The sequence below is a fragment of the Ranitomeya variabilis genome, chromosome 4 (assembly GCF_051348905.1).
Source record: "Ranitomeya variabilis isolate aRanVar5 chromosome 4, aRanVar5.hap1, whole genome shotgun sequence".
In the NCBI taxonomy this organism is placed as follows: Eukaryota; Metazoa; Chordata; class Amphibia; order Anura; family Dendrobatidae; genus Ranitomeya; species Ranitomeya variabilis.
Window position 1 is genome coordinate 336,693,617 of NC_135235.1, and position 18,134 is coordinate 336,711,750.

The 18,134-nt window shown below is 46.7% G+C and overlaps 1 protein-coding gene across 3 annotated transcripts in view; it reads right to left on the minus strand.

Moving 5' to 3' along the window:
* Nucleotides 1-12,765, minus strand: part of TMEM25 (transmembrane protein 25) — a 122,673-nt gene extending 109,908 nt beyond the window's left edge. The window contains exon 1 of one of the 3 annotated variants that reach the window (XM_077250592.1): nucleotides 12,604-12,756. Coding sequence is in view for 2 of the 3 variants with exons in the window: in XM_077250591.1 (XP_077106706.1) it covers nucleotides 12,604-12,760 (157 nt within the window). In the remaining variant the exon portion in view is untranslated. Of the gene's footprint in view, nucleotides 1-12,603 lie in introns of all 3 variants that reach the window. The other 2 variants (XM_077250591.1, XM_077250590.1) reach the window with 2 other exon arrangements.
* Nucleotides 12,766-18,134: the final 5,369 nt, after the last annotated feature.

The window sequence follows — 18,134 nt, forward strand, 5'->3', positions numbered from 1 at the left end:
CACATATTATATTGCACAGCCACGCAGTATATAGCACAGCCACGTAGTATATTGCACAGCCCACGCAGTATATAGCACAGCCCACGGAGTATATAGCACAGCCACGTAGTATATAACACAGCCCACGGAGTATATAGCACAGCCACGTAGTATATAGCACAGCCAACGGAGTGTATAACAGCCCACATAGCATATAACACAGCTCACGTAGTATATAACAGCCCACGCACGCAGTATATAACACAGCCCACGTAGTGTATAACACAGCCCATGTAGTGTATAACACAGGCCACATAGTGTATAACACAGGCCACGTAGTGTATAACACAGCCCATGTAGTGTATAAAACAGGCCACGTAGTGTATAGCACAGGCCACGTAGTGTATAGCACAGCCCACGTAGTATATTGCACAGCCCACGTAGTATATTGCACAGCACACGTAGTATATTGCACAGCCCACGTAGTATATTGCACAGCCCACGTAGTATATAGCAGCCCACGTATTATATTGCACAGCCCATGTATTATTTTGCACAGCCCGCGTATTATATTGCACAGCCCACATAGTATATAGCACAGCCCACGCAGTACATTGCACAGCCCACGTAGTATATTGCACAGCCCACGTAGTATATAGCAGCCCATGTTGTATATAGCAGCCCACATATTATATTGCACAGGCCACGTATTATATTGCACAGGCCACGTATTATATTGCACAGGCCACGTATTATATTGCACAGCCCACGTAGTATATAGCACAGCCCACTCAGTATATAGCACAGCCCACGTATTATATTGCACAGCCCACGTATTATATTGCACAGCCCACGTAGTATATTGCACAGCCCACGTAGTATATTGCACAGCCCACGTAGTATATTGCCCAGCCCACGTAGTATATTGCCCAGCCCACGTAGTATATAGCACAGCTCATGCAGTATATTGCACAGCCCACGCAGTATATTGCACAGCCCACGCAGTATATTGCACAGCCCACGTATTATATTGCACAGCCCACGTATTATATTGCACAGCCCACGTAATATATTGCACAGCCCACGTATTATACTGCACAGCCATGTAGTATATTGCACAGCCCACGTATTATATTGCACAGCCCACGTAGTATATTGCACAGCCCACGTAGTATATTGCGCAGCCAACGTAGTATATAGCCCAGCCCACGCAGTATATTGCCCAGCCACGTAGTATATAGCACAGCCCACATATTATATTGCACAGCCACGCAGTATATAGCACAGCCACGTAGTATATTGCACAGCCCACGCAGTATATAGCAATGTGGGCATCATATCCCTGTTAAAAAAAAGAATTAAAATAAAAAATAGTTATATACTCACCTTCCGTTGGCCCCGCATCCAGGCGAAGCGGTTACCGAGGCATTGCGGTCTCACGAGATGATGACGTAGCGGTCTCGCTACGTCATCATCTCGCAAGACCGCAATGCTTGGAGCGGTCACCGGAGCGTCGCGAGGAGCGGGGAAGGCCTGTTCCTGTCCGGGGGCCGACGGACGGTGAGTATATAACGATTTTTTATTTTTTTTAGTATTTTTAACATTAGATCTTTTAACTATTGATGCCGCATAGGCAGCATCAATAGTTAAAAGTTGGTCACACAGGGTTAATAGCAGTGGTAATTACACCGCGGCATAACGCGGTCCGTTACCGTTGCCATTAACCCTGTGTGCGCCCTGACTGGAGGGGATTATGGAGCGGGCACTGACTGCGGGGAGGAAGGAGCGGCCATGTTGCCGCCGGACTGTGCCCGTCGCTGATTGGTCGTGGGCGTTTTGCCACGGCCAATCAGCGACTTGGCTTTCCATGACAGACAGAGGCCGCGACCAATGAATATCCGTGACAGACAGACAGACGGAAGTGACCCTTAGACAATTATATAGTAGATCCCCATAGCAGTGAGCACAAACGATTTCCTGAATTTCTCCTTAGTATGATTAGACGGCTGCTGAATATGCTCTTCTGCCACAAGAACAGCTCGTATAGTGGGTGTGTATTATTGAGCATTATAGCCCTACACTTCTTCTGAATCCTATTCTCCAATACCTCCTCAAAAGAGTCCAGATGGAGGCCAACAGCCGCGTGCCTTCTTGATAAGTTTGTTGAGCTTACTAGCGTCAGATACTCGCACACTACTGCCCCAGCATATGATAGCAAAAAAATGGCGCTTGCCACAACGGACTGGTAGAACATTTCCAGCATTTTACTGCACACATTGAACGACCTGAGCTTCCGAAGAAAGTGCAGTCTGCTCATTCCCTTCTTGTAAACCTTTTCTGTATAACACCTCCAATCGAGTTTACTGTCAAGGTGAACCCCCAAATATTTGTAGCTCTCAACAATCTCAACCTCCTTGCCAGCAATATTGATCGGTAAGTAATCCTCCTTTTTCCTTCTATAACTCCCCACCAACTCCTTGGTTCTCTTTACATTTAGTTCTACATTTAGTTCACCACAGCAATTCTAAATCTGATTTAACCCAACAACTAATGTTTACCTTTTTTACCAATTGTGCCGGGGCCACCTCATCTGCAACCTCCATGGCCATATAAAGTTTACAGTCACAGTGATGCTACATTTGTCCGTCACTTACGTGTAAGAGGGTGGTGCTGTTATGGACAGTAACACGCTGCCACTTTAAGAGACAGCACCACCTTGTTTGGTGTGATGGAATCTTCTGCTTCCCCCTGCTATAGACTGTGAAGATGTACTGCCCTAGAATAAGGGGAGGAGTTGAGCCTGAACTGTGTGTGTGAGCTGAAGCTGCTACAGAGAGAACGGTGTGCTGTTTGCTACAAGAAAGTTCCCACAGCCTGGGACGCAGTGTACTTGTGAAATTTGCAAGACTTTTCCGGGTACAGCAAAGGTGGCTGTTCTGTGCTAGTTTGTGAAGCCACGAAGATACTGAGAAAGGGACTATGGCTACGTTCACATTAGCGTTAAGCTAATGTGCGTCGGGTTTGTGTCGGCGACGCAGCGGCGACGCATGCGTCATGCGCCCCTATACTTAACATGGGGGACGCATGCGTTTTTTTTTGTTGCGTTGTGCGACACATGCGTCTTTTTTGCCGCAAGCGTCGGACCAAGAAAACGCAACAAGTTGCATTTTTCTTGCGTCCGATTTTCGGCAAAAACCGACGCATGCGTCGCAAAACGCAGCGTTTTTGCGTGCGTTTTGACGCGTTTTTGCATGCGTTGTGCGTTGCGTCGCCGACGCAACGGCGCACAACGCTAGTGTGAACGTAGCCTTACAGTTTCCAGGAGCATTCCTAGGACCCAGAAGCAAGGAGAAGACCACGTTTCACAGAGCTGACAGAAAGCCGTGCGCACCACCATATTAGACTGCTGCGGGCCCCCCTGGGACTGGACCTGAGTCCCCAACATCACTGTGAGTCTGTTCCTGTTTGGTGCGCCTGTTAGGGCCTAGTGTAGGCTTCAGTAGTCAGTACACGGGAGCCGTGTGGCCTGCTTAGTAAAGGCCAGGGAGGTTATATGTAGAGTAGCATCGTTATTTGTTTATTGATTAAATTTGCTTGTGACACATATTTTGAGTCTGTAATAGTTGGAGCACCGTGCTATTTTACGGACAAGATAAAGTTTATAACTCTTGTAAAGTGTCTCCTGCCATTGCATACAACTGTTTGCATCTTCGGCTACTTTCACACTAGCGTCCAGCCGAGGTTCCCGACGCTAGCGTTGTCTCCGCCGCACAACGGGGGCAGCGGATGCATTTTTCCAGCGCATCCGCTGCCCCATTGTGCAGCGTTTTTTGGTCCCGACGGTCCACCACAACACGGCGCAACCGTCACACAACGGTTTCGACGTGTGTCAATCCGTCGCAATACGTCGCTTAATGTTAGTCTATGGGGAAAAACGCATCCTGCAAGCACTTTTGCAGGATGCGTTTTTTCGGCAAAACGACGCATTGTGGTGGATTGCAGTTAACGCTAGTGTGAAAGTAGCCTTCCTCACCCACTTCATTCCTTGCCTCCCAATAAATCTACCCTTTGTTGATGCACCTCATCTTGTGTACAGTAGTCTTCCTGCACCGTGGTGGTCCCCCGGCCATCGCTTCATACGCACCCTTAGACTATGAGGGAATGAGAAAAGGAAATAAGTGAGATCTTTATGTAGAGCACTGCATACAGGGGTGCACGTTAGGTAGTGCAATCTCTGGCTGCCTCACTGTATGGGGGCACATCTAACAACACCTGCGTATGGAAGTAAAACAGTAAGGACCACTAGATTCTGATTATTTTATGGTGAGTATGAGGGGAGAGCACAATTTAAAAACTCTCTCATCAGTATGAACTCACTGGTGGATTTTCAGTTAACTCATTCTGTAGCCAGTCATAGGCTTGACTGCAAAAAATATTTTTAGCTGAACATATATGCATTTAAGTAAAAAAAGAAATGCCCCTGAAGGCTTCCATATCCTTTTCAACTACTTGTCATGCTATGTCTTAAACATTGAGACCTTGCAGCTGCAGGAGCATGAAGTCAGCTGTCAGACGGGTGGATTACTTATGCAGAAGGCAGAGATTCTTACCATCTCTGCATTTATGATTGATGTAAGGGAGGAAAAGAAAAGAGAAGGGAAGGAGCAAGGAAGGCCCGATACATAACAATAATCCTAATAAAATGGAAACAGTTTACAGGCTACTTTCACACTTCCGTCTTTTTGAAGACGTTGCAATGCGTCGTTCTGTGCAAAAAACGCATCCTGCAAAGTTGCCCACAGGATGCGTCGTTTGCACATAGACTTGTATTACCGACGCATCACGACGTATGGACACACGTTCCATACGTTGTGCACTGGATGCGTAGATAATTGGTGGACCATCGTCACAAAAAAAGTTCAATGTAACGTCGGCTGGCCATCCGTCACAATCCATCGCTAATACAAGTCTAGGGGAAAATGCAGGATCCTGCACATTTTTTTGCAGGATTCTGCATTCACAAAAAACGACGGATTGTGACTGATTCAAAAAGTGTGAAAGTAGCCTTAGTGGCCATTTGGTGTCTGGAAATAATGTGAAACGTATTCCTTCAATATAGGGAGAAGCCGACATCAGAGTGGATGCAGCATGATTTGAAGAGGATAAGAGTGCTACTTCACTACATGTGACACACTGGGGCCCACTGGGCTGTCCTGGAGAGTGGAGGGACAAGGTGAAGTGTGTAGACCTGCAGACCAAGGAGGTAAGTACAGAGCCTGGTGTCTGTACTCCTCCAGCCAGAGAACCTGCTGCCACCATGTCCGGCTCAGCCCTGTGCCCTGTAACCAGCAGAGATGAGCTTCATGCTCTACAAGAACTAGCCATGAGGTCTGTACACCTCCTGCCAGAGAACCTGCTGCCGCCATGTCCGGCTCAGCCCTGTGCCCTGTAACCAGCAGAAGATGAGCTTCATGCTGTAAAAGAAGTAGCCATGAGGTCTGCACACCGCCGGCCAGAGGACCTGCTGCCGCCATGTACGGCTCAGCCCTGTGCCCTGTAACCAGCAGAAGATGAGCTTCATGCTGTACAAGAAGTAGCCATGAGGTCTGAACTATCTGCTCCCCTGGACTTTATTTAAGACATCTGCAAAGATCTTTCTAATGCATGATTATTAAACAGTGCTCAGATCACGCAGAATAAATGTATGGAGGCCAAGCTTTCCTTGGTCTGACTGATGATTAGGAGCTTGTTCTTAGAAGCCCTGGCAGAGGCTGTTCTGTTCTTCATTCTACCTTATAAATGCATACCTCCCAACTTTTGAAGATGGGAAAGAGGGACAAAGTTTGCAGCGTGCAACGCGCGCCGCGGCAAATTTTAGGCCACGCCTCTGACCACACCCATTAATAACTAGCCATACCCATATCCACATCCCAACCACACCCATTTAGCACTGCTGATCACACTGTTTCATAAAGAATAATTATAAACAAAAAATATGGCCACACAGTGCTCCATACTGTATAATGGCCACACATGATGCTCCATACTGTATAATGGCCACACATGATGCTCTATACTGTATAATGGCCACACATGATGCTCTATACTGTATAATGGCCGCACATGATGCTCCATAATGTATAATGGCCACACATGATGCTCCATACTGTATAATGGCCACACATGATGCTCCATACTGTATAATGGCCGCACATGATGCTCCATACTGTATAATGGCCGCACATGATGCTCCATACTGTATAATGGCCGCACATGATGCTCCATACTGTATAATGGCCGCACATGATGCTCCATACTGTATAATGGCCGCACATGATGCTCCATACTGTATAATGGCCACACATGATGCTCCATACTGTATAATGGCCACACATGATGCTCCATACTGTATAATGGCTACACATGATGCTCCATACTGTATAATGACCACACATGATGCTCCATACTGTATAATGACCACACATGATGCTCCATACTGTATATTGGCCGCACATGATACTTCGTACCGTATAATGGCCACACATAGCTACTTCTAAACAACGGGCTGCGCTCCATACACACGCGCTCCGCTCCATACACCTCGTACACATTTAGCTCCGCTCCATACACCTCATACACACACGGCTCTGCTCCGTACACCTCATACACACACGGCTCTGCTCCGTACACATTCAGCTCCGCTCCATACACCTCGTACACATTCAGCTCCGCTCCATACACCTCGTACACACACACGCTCTGCTCCATACACCTCGTACACACACGCGCTCCGCTCCATACACCTCGTACACATGCAGCACCCCAGAGTCCTGGTCGTTGCAGTATTGTCGCTCTTCCACCAGGGGGAGTGATGGTATGTCTGATGGCACTAAAAGAGTTCACCTGACCAGGTATCACAGTCACACACTACACTTCACACATCAACCACCAGGGGGAGCAAAGGGTTCTATCTATTAGGCCACTCCTCACACTCGGGTAATACTGGGGGTTGGATAGGAAGTTAGTCGGAGAAAGCTGCTGGGTGAGACCCAGGAAGGACCTGTCAGGCAGACAGGGGGAGAAGGAGGAACATCTGAGCTGCAGACAGAGGTCCCTGTCAGGGGTGGGATCCTGGCAGAGACTTAGCAAGAGAGAACATTACGGAGCTGCGCCTGCACCCCATTGCGGCAGCATCCTAAGAAAGGACAAGAAGCGGAGTATATTGTGGAGAAGTGAGAAACGAGATCACAGCACAAGGAGATAATACCGGGAGGAGTTCTGCCTTAAGATCGGCAACATCCTTCTGAGGCGCGTAGCCGGTGGCCGGAACACCGAGGGAGTAATAGGCTCTATGCATTACTTCAAACTACGGCAGGACAGTTAATTCCAAGTTGGCTGCTCAACCTTTAACCTAATGAAGACAACGGAGGCAAATTGTGGGAGAGGGGCATCTCTAGGGTCCCTATAAAATAGCTCCAGGCCTACCCGGTCATACGGTTCGTCCTATCCATACCATCTGGGGGACGGAGAGAGAGAATATCAGAAACATACACGACAGTTGTGAGGACTATCCCGTGGTGCTCAGCAGGGAGGTACTACAACACACAGGCGCAAGTAGGAAGGCTACTGATTTCCACCTGCAAAGTGAACTCTGGATGTGCCCTCGTACCGGCCGGATTCAGCCAGCCCTGTTAGCAGTGCTCTGGATTGTGGACGCTGAAGTCTACAGTAAAAGGTAAAGAGACTGCAACCCTGTGTCCTCGTTATTTACTGCGACCTACACCATCATCATCTACCTTACTGGGAAGCCCTGGGGACATACTTCACCTGTGGGAAGGTATCCCATCTAGCTGCCATAACATCACCCCAGCGGACCCCTAAGCAGCGTCGGTCACCCTGACCGAACACCACAGGTGGCGTCATGAACACTTGACAAACTTCACCCTTTGATTGGGCGCCCCTTAGCAGGGCCACGGACCGGGTCGGGCCACCGTGACATCCCCAGAACCGAGACCGGTACCGAGTACCCCACTGCCCTGCGCCTGGGGGCGATCCACACACACGCGCTCGGCTCCATACACCTTGTACACATTCAGCTCCACTCCATACACCTCATACACACACGGCTCCGCTCCATACACCTGACCTCGTACACACACGGCTCCGCTCCGTACACCTCGTACACACACGGCTCCACTCCGTACACCTCATACACACACGGCTCCGCTCCATACACCTCGTACACACACGGCTCCGCTCCATACACCTCGTACACACACGGCTCCGCTACATCCACACTGTAAACACCTCCTGACCCCACACACGGCAGCTTACCTCATCCAGCATCATGGCAAGTTGGCAACCAGCACAGCCGAGTCCTGCAATCCACGGAGGTCCCGATCATGTGACCCCTGACTCCTCCCCCCTGTGACCTCATCACAGGTCCTGTGGCCACGAAGCAGCCAATATGTGGTGTGCTATGCTCAGGCAGCTCTGCGGGTGCAGGGATGAGGCTGACCGCCTGATATTGCAGCACACCTCCCAACCACTGCGGGACAACTAATGTCCCGCCCGGGATCGCGGGGCTGACTGTCAAAATTGGGACAGTCCCGCTGGATCCGGGACGGTTGGGATGTATGTAAATGGTTAATGAGTCTTCAGGCTGCTGGTCAAGGATATAAAAAGATCTTCAGAGGTCAGGAGAGGTGGTTACTCACTAATATACAGGATGGGGTCCATGGTGTCCCCCCACAAGATCTCATACTGTGCTGCTGCCATTAGGTCTGCAGGACTCATATGCTGTCTACCAGAGATTACAAATTATTTTGCAGAGTTAAGGGTAAGTTCACACAGGGCGTTTTTGCTGCTTTTTTTTCACAGCAAAACCTGATCTTCTTGGCAGGAAAGAAGCTGCGTCAAAAACGCAGGTTTAGGTGCGTTTTTAGTTGCGTATTTGGTGTGTATTTGGTGCGTTTTTGGTGTGTTTTTTTTTCTCTTTGTCCATACTAATGTCCTTGAATTTTCAGCAGCAAATAATGATACCTGCGTTTTTGCTGCGTTTTTTTCAACACCTATTCAAGTCAATGGGTGAAAAATGCTGAAAAAAACGCTGAAAGAAGTGACATGCTCTATGTCCAAAAAATGCAGCAAAGCACAAAATACTGATCAAACAACAAAAACCAATGTGTGTGCATGAGATTTCTGAAATCTCATAGGCTTTGCTGGTACTGTAAAAAGCAGCTGAAAATTAGAATAAAAAACGCCGTGTGAACCTACCCTAAAACAAAAGAAAATGAATATAAATAAAGACACTGTGTCTCATATAACACACTATATATATATATATTAGTGCAGCACACACACTACACAATCTACACAGAAGATTTAAAGGGCCCCTGTCATGAGAAAAAATGCTATTTACCTGCAGATATAGGACTGATCTGCAGGTAAAAAAGAGAAAGCGCGGCTAACAAGAGCAATTAACTTATTATCCTCCCTGTAGCTGCTCGCCTTTAGTCACAGAGGGCGATGCAGGGACCAGTAACCATGTTGTGAGCGTGGCTGTAGTCACTCCCCAATACACTGACTGACAGCCTGTTCTGCACACGCATGCTGTAGAAGAGGCCATCCATCAAAGTGCTGGGAAGTGACTATATAGCCGTAGTCGTCCCTGCACGTCCTGATGACTGAAAGCGAGCGGTGCCTGGGAGGGGCAAACCTTTGGAACACAGGGACACAGTAGAAAAACTGTTCTGAAATCAGTGGAGCTGTGGCAAAAGGAGGAGAGCCTCAGTTTACATAAAAAAAATCCAGTATGAGGCCCCAGTAAGAATGACATGCAGTCTGCTCTCACAGTACTTATGGCACCTCCTGGTGTTTTTATTTAGCCCTTTTAACAAGCTGCAGATTGCAGGCTGATTTTTATTAGCTGGTCTGTACAAGAGCCAAAAGTCACTGCGTCTCCAGCACCAGAGAGGACCTGAGCGTTGGGACTGACCTACTGGGTGAACATGTCCATTGGTGGTGAACATGAACACAATGGAGCACCATAACTAGTACTTCATGGCAGATTTAGGCAGAAGAACATTTTTTTAAATGGTTATGCAAATTGTCTCCTCAGAGAGGAAGAGGACTAGAACTCTAGTTCCACCTGTAGGAAATAGCAATCCTAGAAGTCAATGTCGACCCTTCAACGAGCCTTGCTACATGACTTAGGATAAAAGCCAAACCAAAATCTCTATTTGCAGTGTGTTTCGGGGTACTACCCCTCGTCAGTGCAAAGTGTGAGATCTGATTGGGCTGCGTGAGAGGCTAAGACTGGGATCTAAGAAGTATTGTTTTTCCTTGTGGAGAGTGACAATCCAGGTCTGGCATGTGTTAAGCCACTCACCTAGCCAAATCAGATCTCACACTTTGCACTGACGAGGAGCAGTACCCCGAAACACACTGTCTGCATATTGAGATTCTGGATTGGCTTTTATCCTAAGTCATGTGACAAGGCTCGTTAAAGGTCGATAGTGACTTGTAGGATTACTACTTCCTATAGGTGGCACTAGAGTTCTAGTCCTCTTCCTCTCTGAAGAGACAAACAGCATATTTAATTTCCCAGAGGAGCATGCATGGCATAAAAGTCTCCTCACTCTGACATGCCAGCTCTGGCTTGTCAGTCTCCAGAAGAAGAAACCGTGCCCTTTAGATCCCTTAAAAATGGTTCTGATTTAAAACTGTAGTGTTCAACCCCTTCACACAAATATAGGCATGACTGTCAGTCCGTCCACACTGAGCGATTGTGGAGGGATCTCAGGAGCTGAACTCCCTGCATGTGCGGCTGATGCTGGCTGTATGACACAGGGGAGCACCACCCAAAAGCATTTTATGGGCCCAAATATGAGGTCATTGAAAATGTCTTCAACACAGTTCCATTAATGGAAAAATAAAAATGGCACAGGTCTTAGAAAATTGGGACACAATCTAATTTTTTTTTTGCAAACTGTAGACATTTTTTTACGACATAAAGAAAAACTAAAATATAAAAGTTTGGTCTCCCTGTAATTGTACTGACCTGTAGCATAAGGTTTTCATGTAATTATTATGGCACAGTAAATGCTGTAAAAACAAAACCTAAAAAACAATGTTAAAACTGCATGCTTTTCACCATTTTACTGCACTGGGAATTTTCCCCATTATTTAGCATATGATGTGGTGTCATTAAGATCTCATACATTCGCTTTTCATAGAAGAGGCGTAAAACATTAAAAATTGCCCAAATCTGAAGGGGTTAGTCAAGTGGTAGCCAATTAGTCCATATACAGGTGCATCTCACAAAATTAGAATATCATCAAAAAGTTAATTTATTTCAGTTCTTCCATGCAAAAAGTGAAACTCCTATATTATATAGAGTCATTAGACCCAGATTGATCTATTTCATGTGTTTATTTCTGTTAATGTTGATGATTATGGCTTACAGCCAATGAAAACCTGAAAGTCATTATCTCAGTAAATTAGAATACTTTATAACACCAGCTTGAAAAATGATTTTAAAATCAGAAATTTTGGCTTACTGAAATGTGTGTTCAGTAAATGCACTCAATACTTGGTCGGGGCTCCTAATTTTCTGAGATAATGACTTTTGGGTTTTCATTGGCTTTAAGCCATAATCATCAGCATTAATAGAAATAAACACGTGAAATAGATCACTCTGTTTGTAATTACTCTGTATAATATATGAGTTTCACTTTTTGTATTGAAGTACTAGATTGACTTTTTGATTATATTCTAATTTTGTGAGACGAAACTGTAAATCTATGAAAAGCTTGATAATATGTCTTCTGACAGGCTAGGGGCAAATTCCTCGTTTTCTGCAGGGACTTTCTCTGCCTCCTGGAACAAATGACCAGAAACTTTGGATACAGGGATGAGGGGTCCGGCAGTAACCAGTCAGCGTATGGTGCACCCTGACGGGGTGGGGGGCAACATCTGGTTGGGAGAAACAAAAGGAACTTTCCATTTCCTGAAGGCAGGAGGTGAAGGGACAGGCTACCCAATCTGCTGCTCAGACAGCTCTTCTGATGCACATGTACAGCTCCCAAGGAGGAATTTGTGAGATTTTGTTGCTACCAATAAGTAGACTTTATGAAGAAACGTGTGACTTACACAGGTGTCACCAGTCAGAGGCGTGAGTACCATAAATGATAATCCATCGTGGTCTGTCAGCAGGGGAGGACGGCACTATAGGGTTAATAAGAAAATCAAATACTACCACTACACTGCTGCGGTATAAGCCCCGCTCCATGTCAGATCCGTCTAGTCCTTGGTGGCCAGGATCACAGAGACGTACCTCAGCTTTCTCCGCAGGCGCTGCACTCTCCTGCCCCAGTACAGGTGTTCGCCCTGCTGACAGTCACTGGAGTTCTGGGCCAGTGATCCTTATTTTTGGCTAGAAGTTTTGCTAAGTCGCTTTACTCGGTTACAAATTGAACGCTATTCCCTTACTATTTTTAAAAGAAAAACAATTTAAAAAGATAAAAAACCACCAATTTCCATCTTGACCTTGGGCATGTGAAGCAATCCCATTAGGTATTAATTATTTATCCTTATATCCTGGAGCACATCAGGTCCACTCACCTATGTGGTGTCCGTCCCAGCCTGCAGACATTACACAGACTACCTCATTCTCTGGAGTCCTCACCCATGGGGGATCTGCAGCCCCTCGGAGCACCTGCAGTATCAGCAGCTTCCTGGCCTGTCCAACCACTGCAGTATTATTCCAAGTGGCACACATCCAGCAGACACCGTGCACTGTCACCAAGTGGCCAGCAGAGGGCACCACCTCCCCAGCATTGCATTGGGATAGTATGTGCAGAACATGGATGGGAATTTAAAGGGATCTCACATGTAAATGTCCTTCCTTCCTTGTTACATTATCAAGGGCAATTTACAGGACTTCTTCAGCTTTAGTTAAAAGAAAAAAACTAGTAACTAGTTATGGTTTAAAGAAACAGGTAAGAACAAACCTTTTTAAAGTTGACCTGTTAATAAATGTGTCGTTTTATACCTGGTGTAAATGTCACAGATTTCCTTTTCCTGTTTTTGGTGATTATTATTTTATTTTCCTGAGATTAGGAAAGATTCCTGCTCTTCTCTGTATATAAATCTAGTCTTGTTAACAACTGGGTGTGATCCTTAAGATTTTATACTGTATGACTGGGCCCTAAAATCGCCAGGAACACGTCAGGGTTTGCCTTTTTTACCATCAGCATGTGGATATTTTTATTTTCGTGGAATAACCTTAAAAATTATTATTAACTAGATGGTGGCCCGATTCTAACGCATCGGGTATTCTAGAATATGTATGTATGTATGTATGTATATAGCAGCCACATAGTATATAGCACAGGCCACGTAGTATATAGGAGTACTACGTGGCCTGTGCTATATACTATGTGGCTGCTATATACATACATACATACATATTGTAGAATACCCGATGCGTTAATACAGGCCACACAGTAAATAACACAGCCCACGTAGTATATAACACAGCCCACGCAGTATTTAGCAGCCACGCAGTATATACAGGCCACATAGTATATAACACGGGCTAAGTAATATATAACACAGCCCACGTAATATATAGCACAGCCCACATAGTATCTAACACTGGCCATAGAAGTAAATAGTCCTATACAGCTTCATATGATACACGACTACTCCGCACAGCTGGGGCCACCGTACACATAGATCACTACGCCCGGGCCCGGCCACTCACCGTGTAATTAAAATAAAAAATAGTTATATACTCATCCGCCGGGGTCCAGCAAAGCTGTGCCGATGCGCGTGCGGCTGCCGCCATCTTTCGTTCCCAGGATGCATTGCGAAATTACCCAGATGACTTAGCGGTCTCGCGAGACCGCTAAGTCTTCTGGGTAATTTCACAATGCATCTCTGGGAATGGAAGCTGGCGGCAGGCGCGAGCGCATCGTCGGACGACGGAAGGTGAGAATAGCAGGTTTTTTGTTTTTTTTATTATTTTTAACATTAGATCTTTTTACTATTGATGCTGCATAGGCAGCATCAATAGTAAAAAGTTGGGGACACACAGGGTTATTAGCAGCGTTAACGGAGTGCATTACCCGCGGCATAACGCGGTCCATTAACGCTGGCATTAACCCTGTGTGAGCGGTGACTGGACGGGAGTATGGAGTGGGCACCTGGCACTGACTGGACGGAAGTAGGGAGGGACTAATTCTCAGCCTGACTGTGCCCATCGCTGATTGGTCGCGGCAGCTAGGACAGGCAGCTGGCGAGACCAATCAGCGACGCGGGATTTCCGTTACAGACAGACAGACAGAAGGACAAAAAAAAACCATGTTCCAGCTCCATGGTAAAATTCAGGCGTTATATCTTTATTGAATCCTGTTTAAAAACGATGGCCATAAAGCTCTCCACGGGCACACAGGACAACAAGCGACGCGTTTCGATCCAAGCGGATCTTTATCCAAGCTACAAATGTGAATGCACATTAACAATATATAGAAACTAACAACGAATTAAATTTCTCCAAGCAATCACATGACATGTCAGATGATATATCAAAGGTCCTGAATATCTAAATCAAAAACAAATGTGAATAACAACAAGACAAAAAGAAACTCAAAACTTTAAAAACATGATAAACCACACAATTAAACATTAATAGTAATACATCAGTTCATTACGTTTGTTCAATCCCATTGGAGATCGTGTATTTAAATAATATATCCAAAAAGCTTCTCGAGTGTGGAGACGCCGATTGACGTCACCACCCCGCAAGGGTCTGTTCACATGTTCAATACCATAAACCTGAGAAAACCTGGTGCTCTGGCCATGCTGCGTGATAAAATGTTTAGATGCTGCCGACGCACTACGGGTTGAATTACTATATCATACAAATGTTCAGTAATGCGAACCTTTAATTTTTAATTTTTTTTTTCCCCTTGGATTTGACCTCGTTGATCAGCGTGGAGTTCCGTGCACCTGCGGTGGTTGCTTGATGAGCTGGCTTTTTTCCTCTATTTCTCTACAGACAGAAGGACAGACAGAAAGATGGAAGTACCCCTTAGACAATTATATAGTAGATTCTTGGATGTGCGGATCCGGCTGTTTTTGCACATGAATCAAGTTCCTCTTATTTGTAAACTATTGCTTCGCGCACTTGTCTAAACCACCAAGGGCAGACATACCGCTGGTGCAGCTTCATTGGGGCCCGGAGGTGAAGGGAGGCCCTTACAGGGCAGCTAATTATGGCCTGGCCTGTTTGTCAGAGCCTAAGGGTATGTGCACATGCGGCACCCCAGGGTCCTGGTCGTCGCAGTGGTATTGCTTTCCTCTCGAGGAGAGTGATGCTACGTTTGGAGGCAATGAAGGATAACTTCATCCAGGTAACACAATGCATGCAACATGTTCACACTCCAGACCAGAAGGGGGAGCACTAAGCCTGTTTAAGGTGAACTCCCCTATAAGAACATCCTGATCTGGAGGGAAAGGGTTCAGTTCCTGTCAGGGAGACAGAGGGAAAGGAAGCATAGGAGCCGTGTAGCCTAAAGTGCTGCAGCTCCTAGGAAACAGACGGATAGAAAGCCGAACAGATTGCCGAGAGCATAAAAAAAGTCGTAGCAAAGGAGTTTGTAGCGCCCCCACTTCCGCAGGGCCGAGGGGTACCCGGTACCGGGCCTCTGAGTCTCTGCTCTGGGGTTGTCACGGTGGCTAGGCCCCGGCCTGTGACCCTGCCAAGGGGCGCACAGTTAAATAATAGAAGTGGAAGGTGGTGGTAGTGCGGTGCAGTAAATAACGAGGACACCAGGTTGCAGTCTCTTTACCTCTTTACTGAAGGTCTCTGGGTCCTCAGTCCGGAATATGAATCCCCAGGCTGCGCAAGTCCGGCCGGTCCAATGGCACCTCCAGAGTTCTCTTCACAGGTGGAAATCGGTGCCTTCCTACTAGCGCTATGTGTTGTGGTCCTCCCCTGCTGTGCTTACGGAAAGTCCCCACAACTGTTGTGTCTGTTTTTTAAGTTCCCTCACAACTCGATTAGATGATGTCCTGCTAATCCTCCGTCCCTCCCTGATGTTACGGTTAGGACGGCACCCGTATGACGGGTAGGCTCGGAGCTCTTCCGGGACCCTAGAGTCGCCCCTCTCCACAAGTTGCCCCCCAAGACTGCATAGGTGATTTAGGTGAGACAGCCCGCCTTTGACTGACTGTCCTGCCGTTGGTTTGAAGTATTGCCTGAAGCTGAATATAGTAATACTTCCTCGGCGTTCCGGCCGCCGGTTGTGCGCCTCAGTAGGATGTTGCCTTGGTCTTACAGCACGACTCCTACTGGTATTTCTCCTCTTGCTTTGATCTCGTTTCTCACTCAGCACAATATATCTCGCTTCTAATCCTTTCTTAGGGCACCGCCGCTATGCTGAGCAGGCACGGTCCCGTGACGTTCCTTCTTGTAGCCAGGCCTCTGTCAGGGTCCCAAACCTGACAGGGACCCTACCGAATCTCCCTCCACAACACCCTCTGCCACCAGGTGTTGTCTGGTCTAACCCAGTCAGCTTTCTGTCTAACTTCCTGCCTGACCCCCAGTTTTACCCACAGTGGTGAGGAGTGGCCTAATAAATAGCACCCTTAGCTCCCCCTGGAGGCCCGACTGTGAAATGTATTGGTGTATGTGATACCTGGTCAGATGAACTCCTTCAGTGCCATCAGACGTACCATAGCCCCCCTTAGCGGCGGAGCCACAGTACTGCAACGACCAGGACTCTGGGGCGCTGCACTCCCCCCCCGTTAAATACAGTACTCCGGGACTGGGAAGAAAACAACAATACATGTCAGCAAAAAGACATACAATTTTTGTGAGTGCAATAACAATAAGCATACTTGAACAGAGCTTCCCTTTATGGGAGGTGAGGACACTTGAACGTTACAAACATGGTTAAATACTTTTAAATAACTTTTCTATAAATAACTCTTCTTACCCAACCGGGTATTCTACTAAGTGCAAAATTTTAAACATTAGTTCAACATTGCCTTTAAGGATGTACACTCTAAATCCACTAAAGACCTTCTTATACACATTATAAGGCTTGAGCAACTGTGCTACATTCTCCTACTTTACATCTGCAGGACCGCCTGTCCTAACGGCTCCAGACCTACTGCCTCTCCTTTCTTTACAGGACCGCCCCTTTCAGCCCGGGCCTACTGCCTTTTCAACTACTATACACAGTATAGAACATAACATTTACTTTCAGTTTGAAATCACTGAGCCATCCTTACATAGCTCCCAAGAGGACTCACTGACTAACCCCATACGGGTTCACTTTTCTGTCCTCATTCTTCTATCAACATTATCAAACATTTCTTACAATCAACTAGTTGAATACATATAACTTTTACATGTAAGCATCATCATCACTTTCCTTTTTGTCAAGACATTATCGCTATCTATCAGTCTTAAAGCAATACCATTCTTTAAGTGCAACAAGTGAACATCCCCTTTAAGAGGGGACCAAGTCTTTATGAGGTAGCACATCTTCTCAAGCTACCAGTCCATACTCAGCAAAGGCTCCGGTGCGGTATCTTCACAAAGAGTCCTTCTTTAAGTAAAACCAGTAGGGAGCACCTTTAAGAAGGTGCAAACTATTTACAAGCAGTTTGTATCATGCACTGTTCATGATTGCGGCAGTTCTTGATGATGGAACGAAAAGGTAGAAAAACAAACCAAAAAGCAGAAACAATAGGGATCCCGGGTCAACAAAGGGATCCCTTTAAAAGTTAACCCTGGACGGGTTTAGCAGCAAAACAGTAGAACAGTAACTATTTACAATTTTTAAAGCATTTTTGCTTACTCAATCTTGTAGTGTAGGGGGTGGTCTTCTTCCAGGCCTCACCCGGCCAACGGGTCGCGTTGGTGCAGCAAGGACCGGGGTCCTGGCTCCAGCAGTGACAGGATCCCTCTTCAGGATGCCCTCCTTGCTTGTGGGCGGGCGCGACCCAGAGGCACGCGGTGGACCCGGACCTCCTGAGGTTCTGCGGGGACGGGCTCCGGCACCTTCTCTGCAGAAGGCTCGTCCTCCGGCGTCCTGGCAGCAGCCTGGAGGGCGACGCACCGCTGGACACCTCGAGCT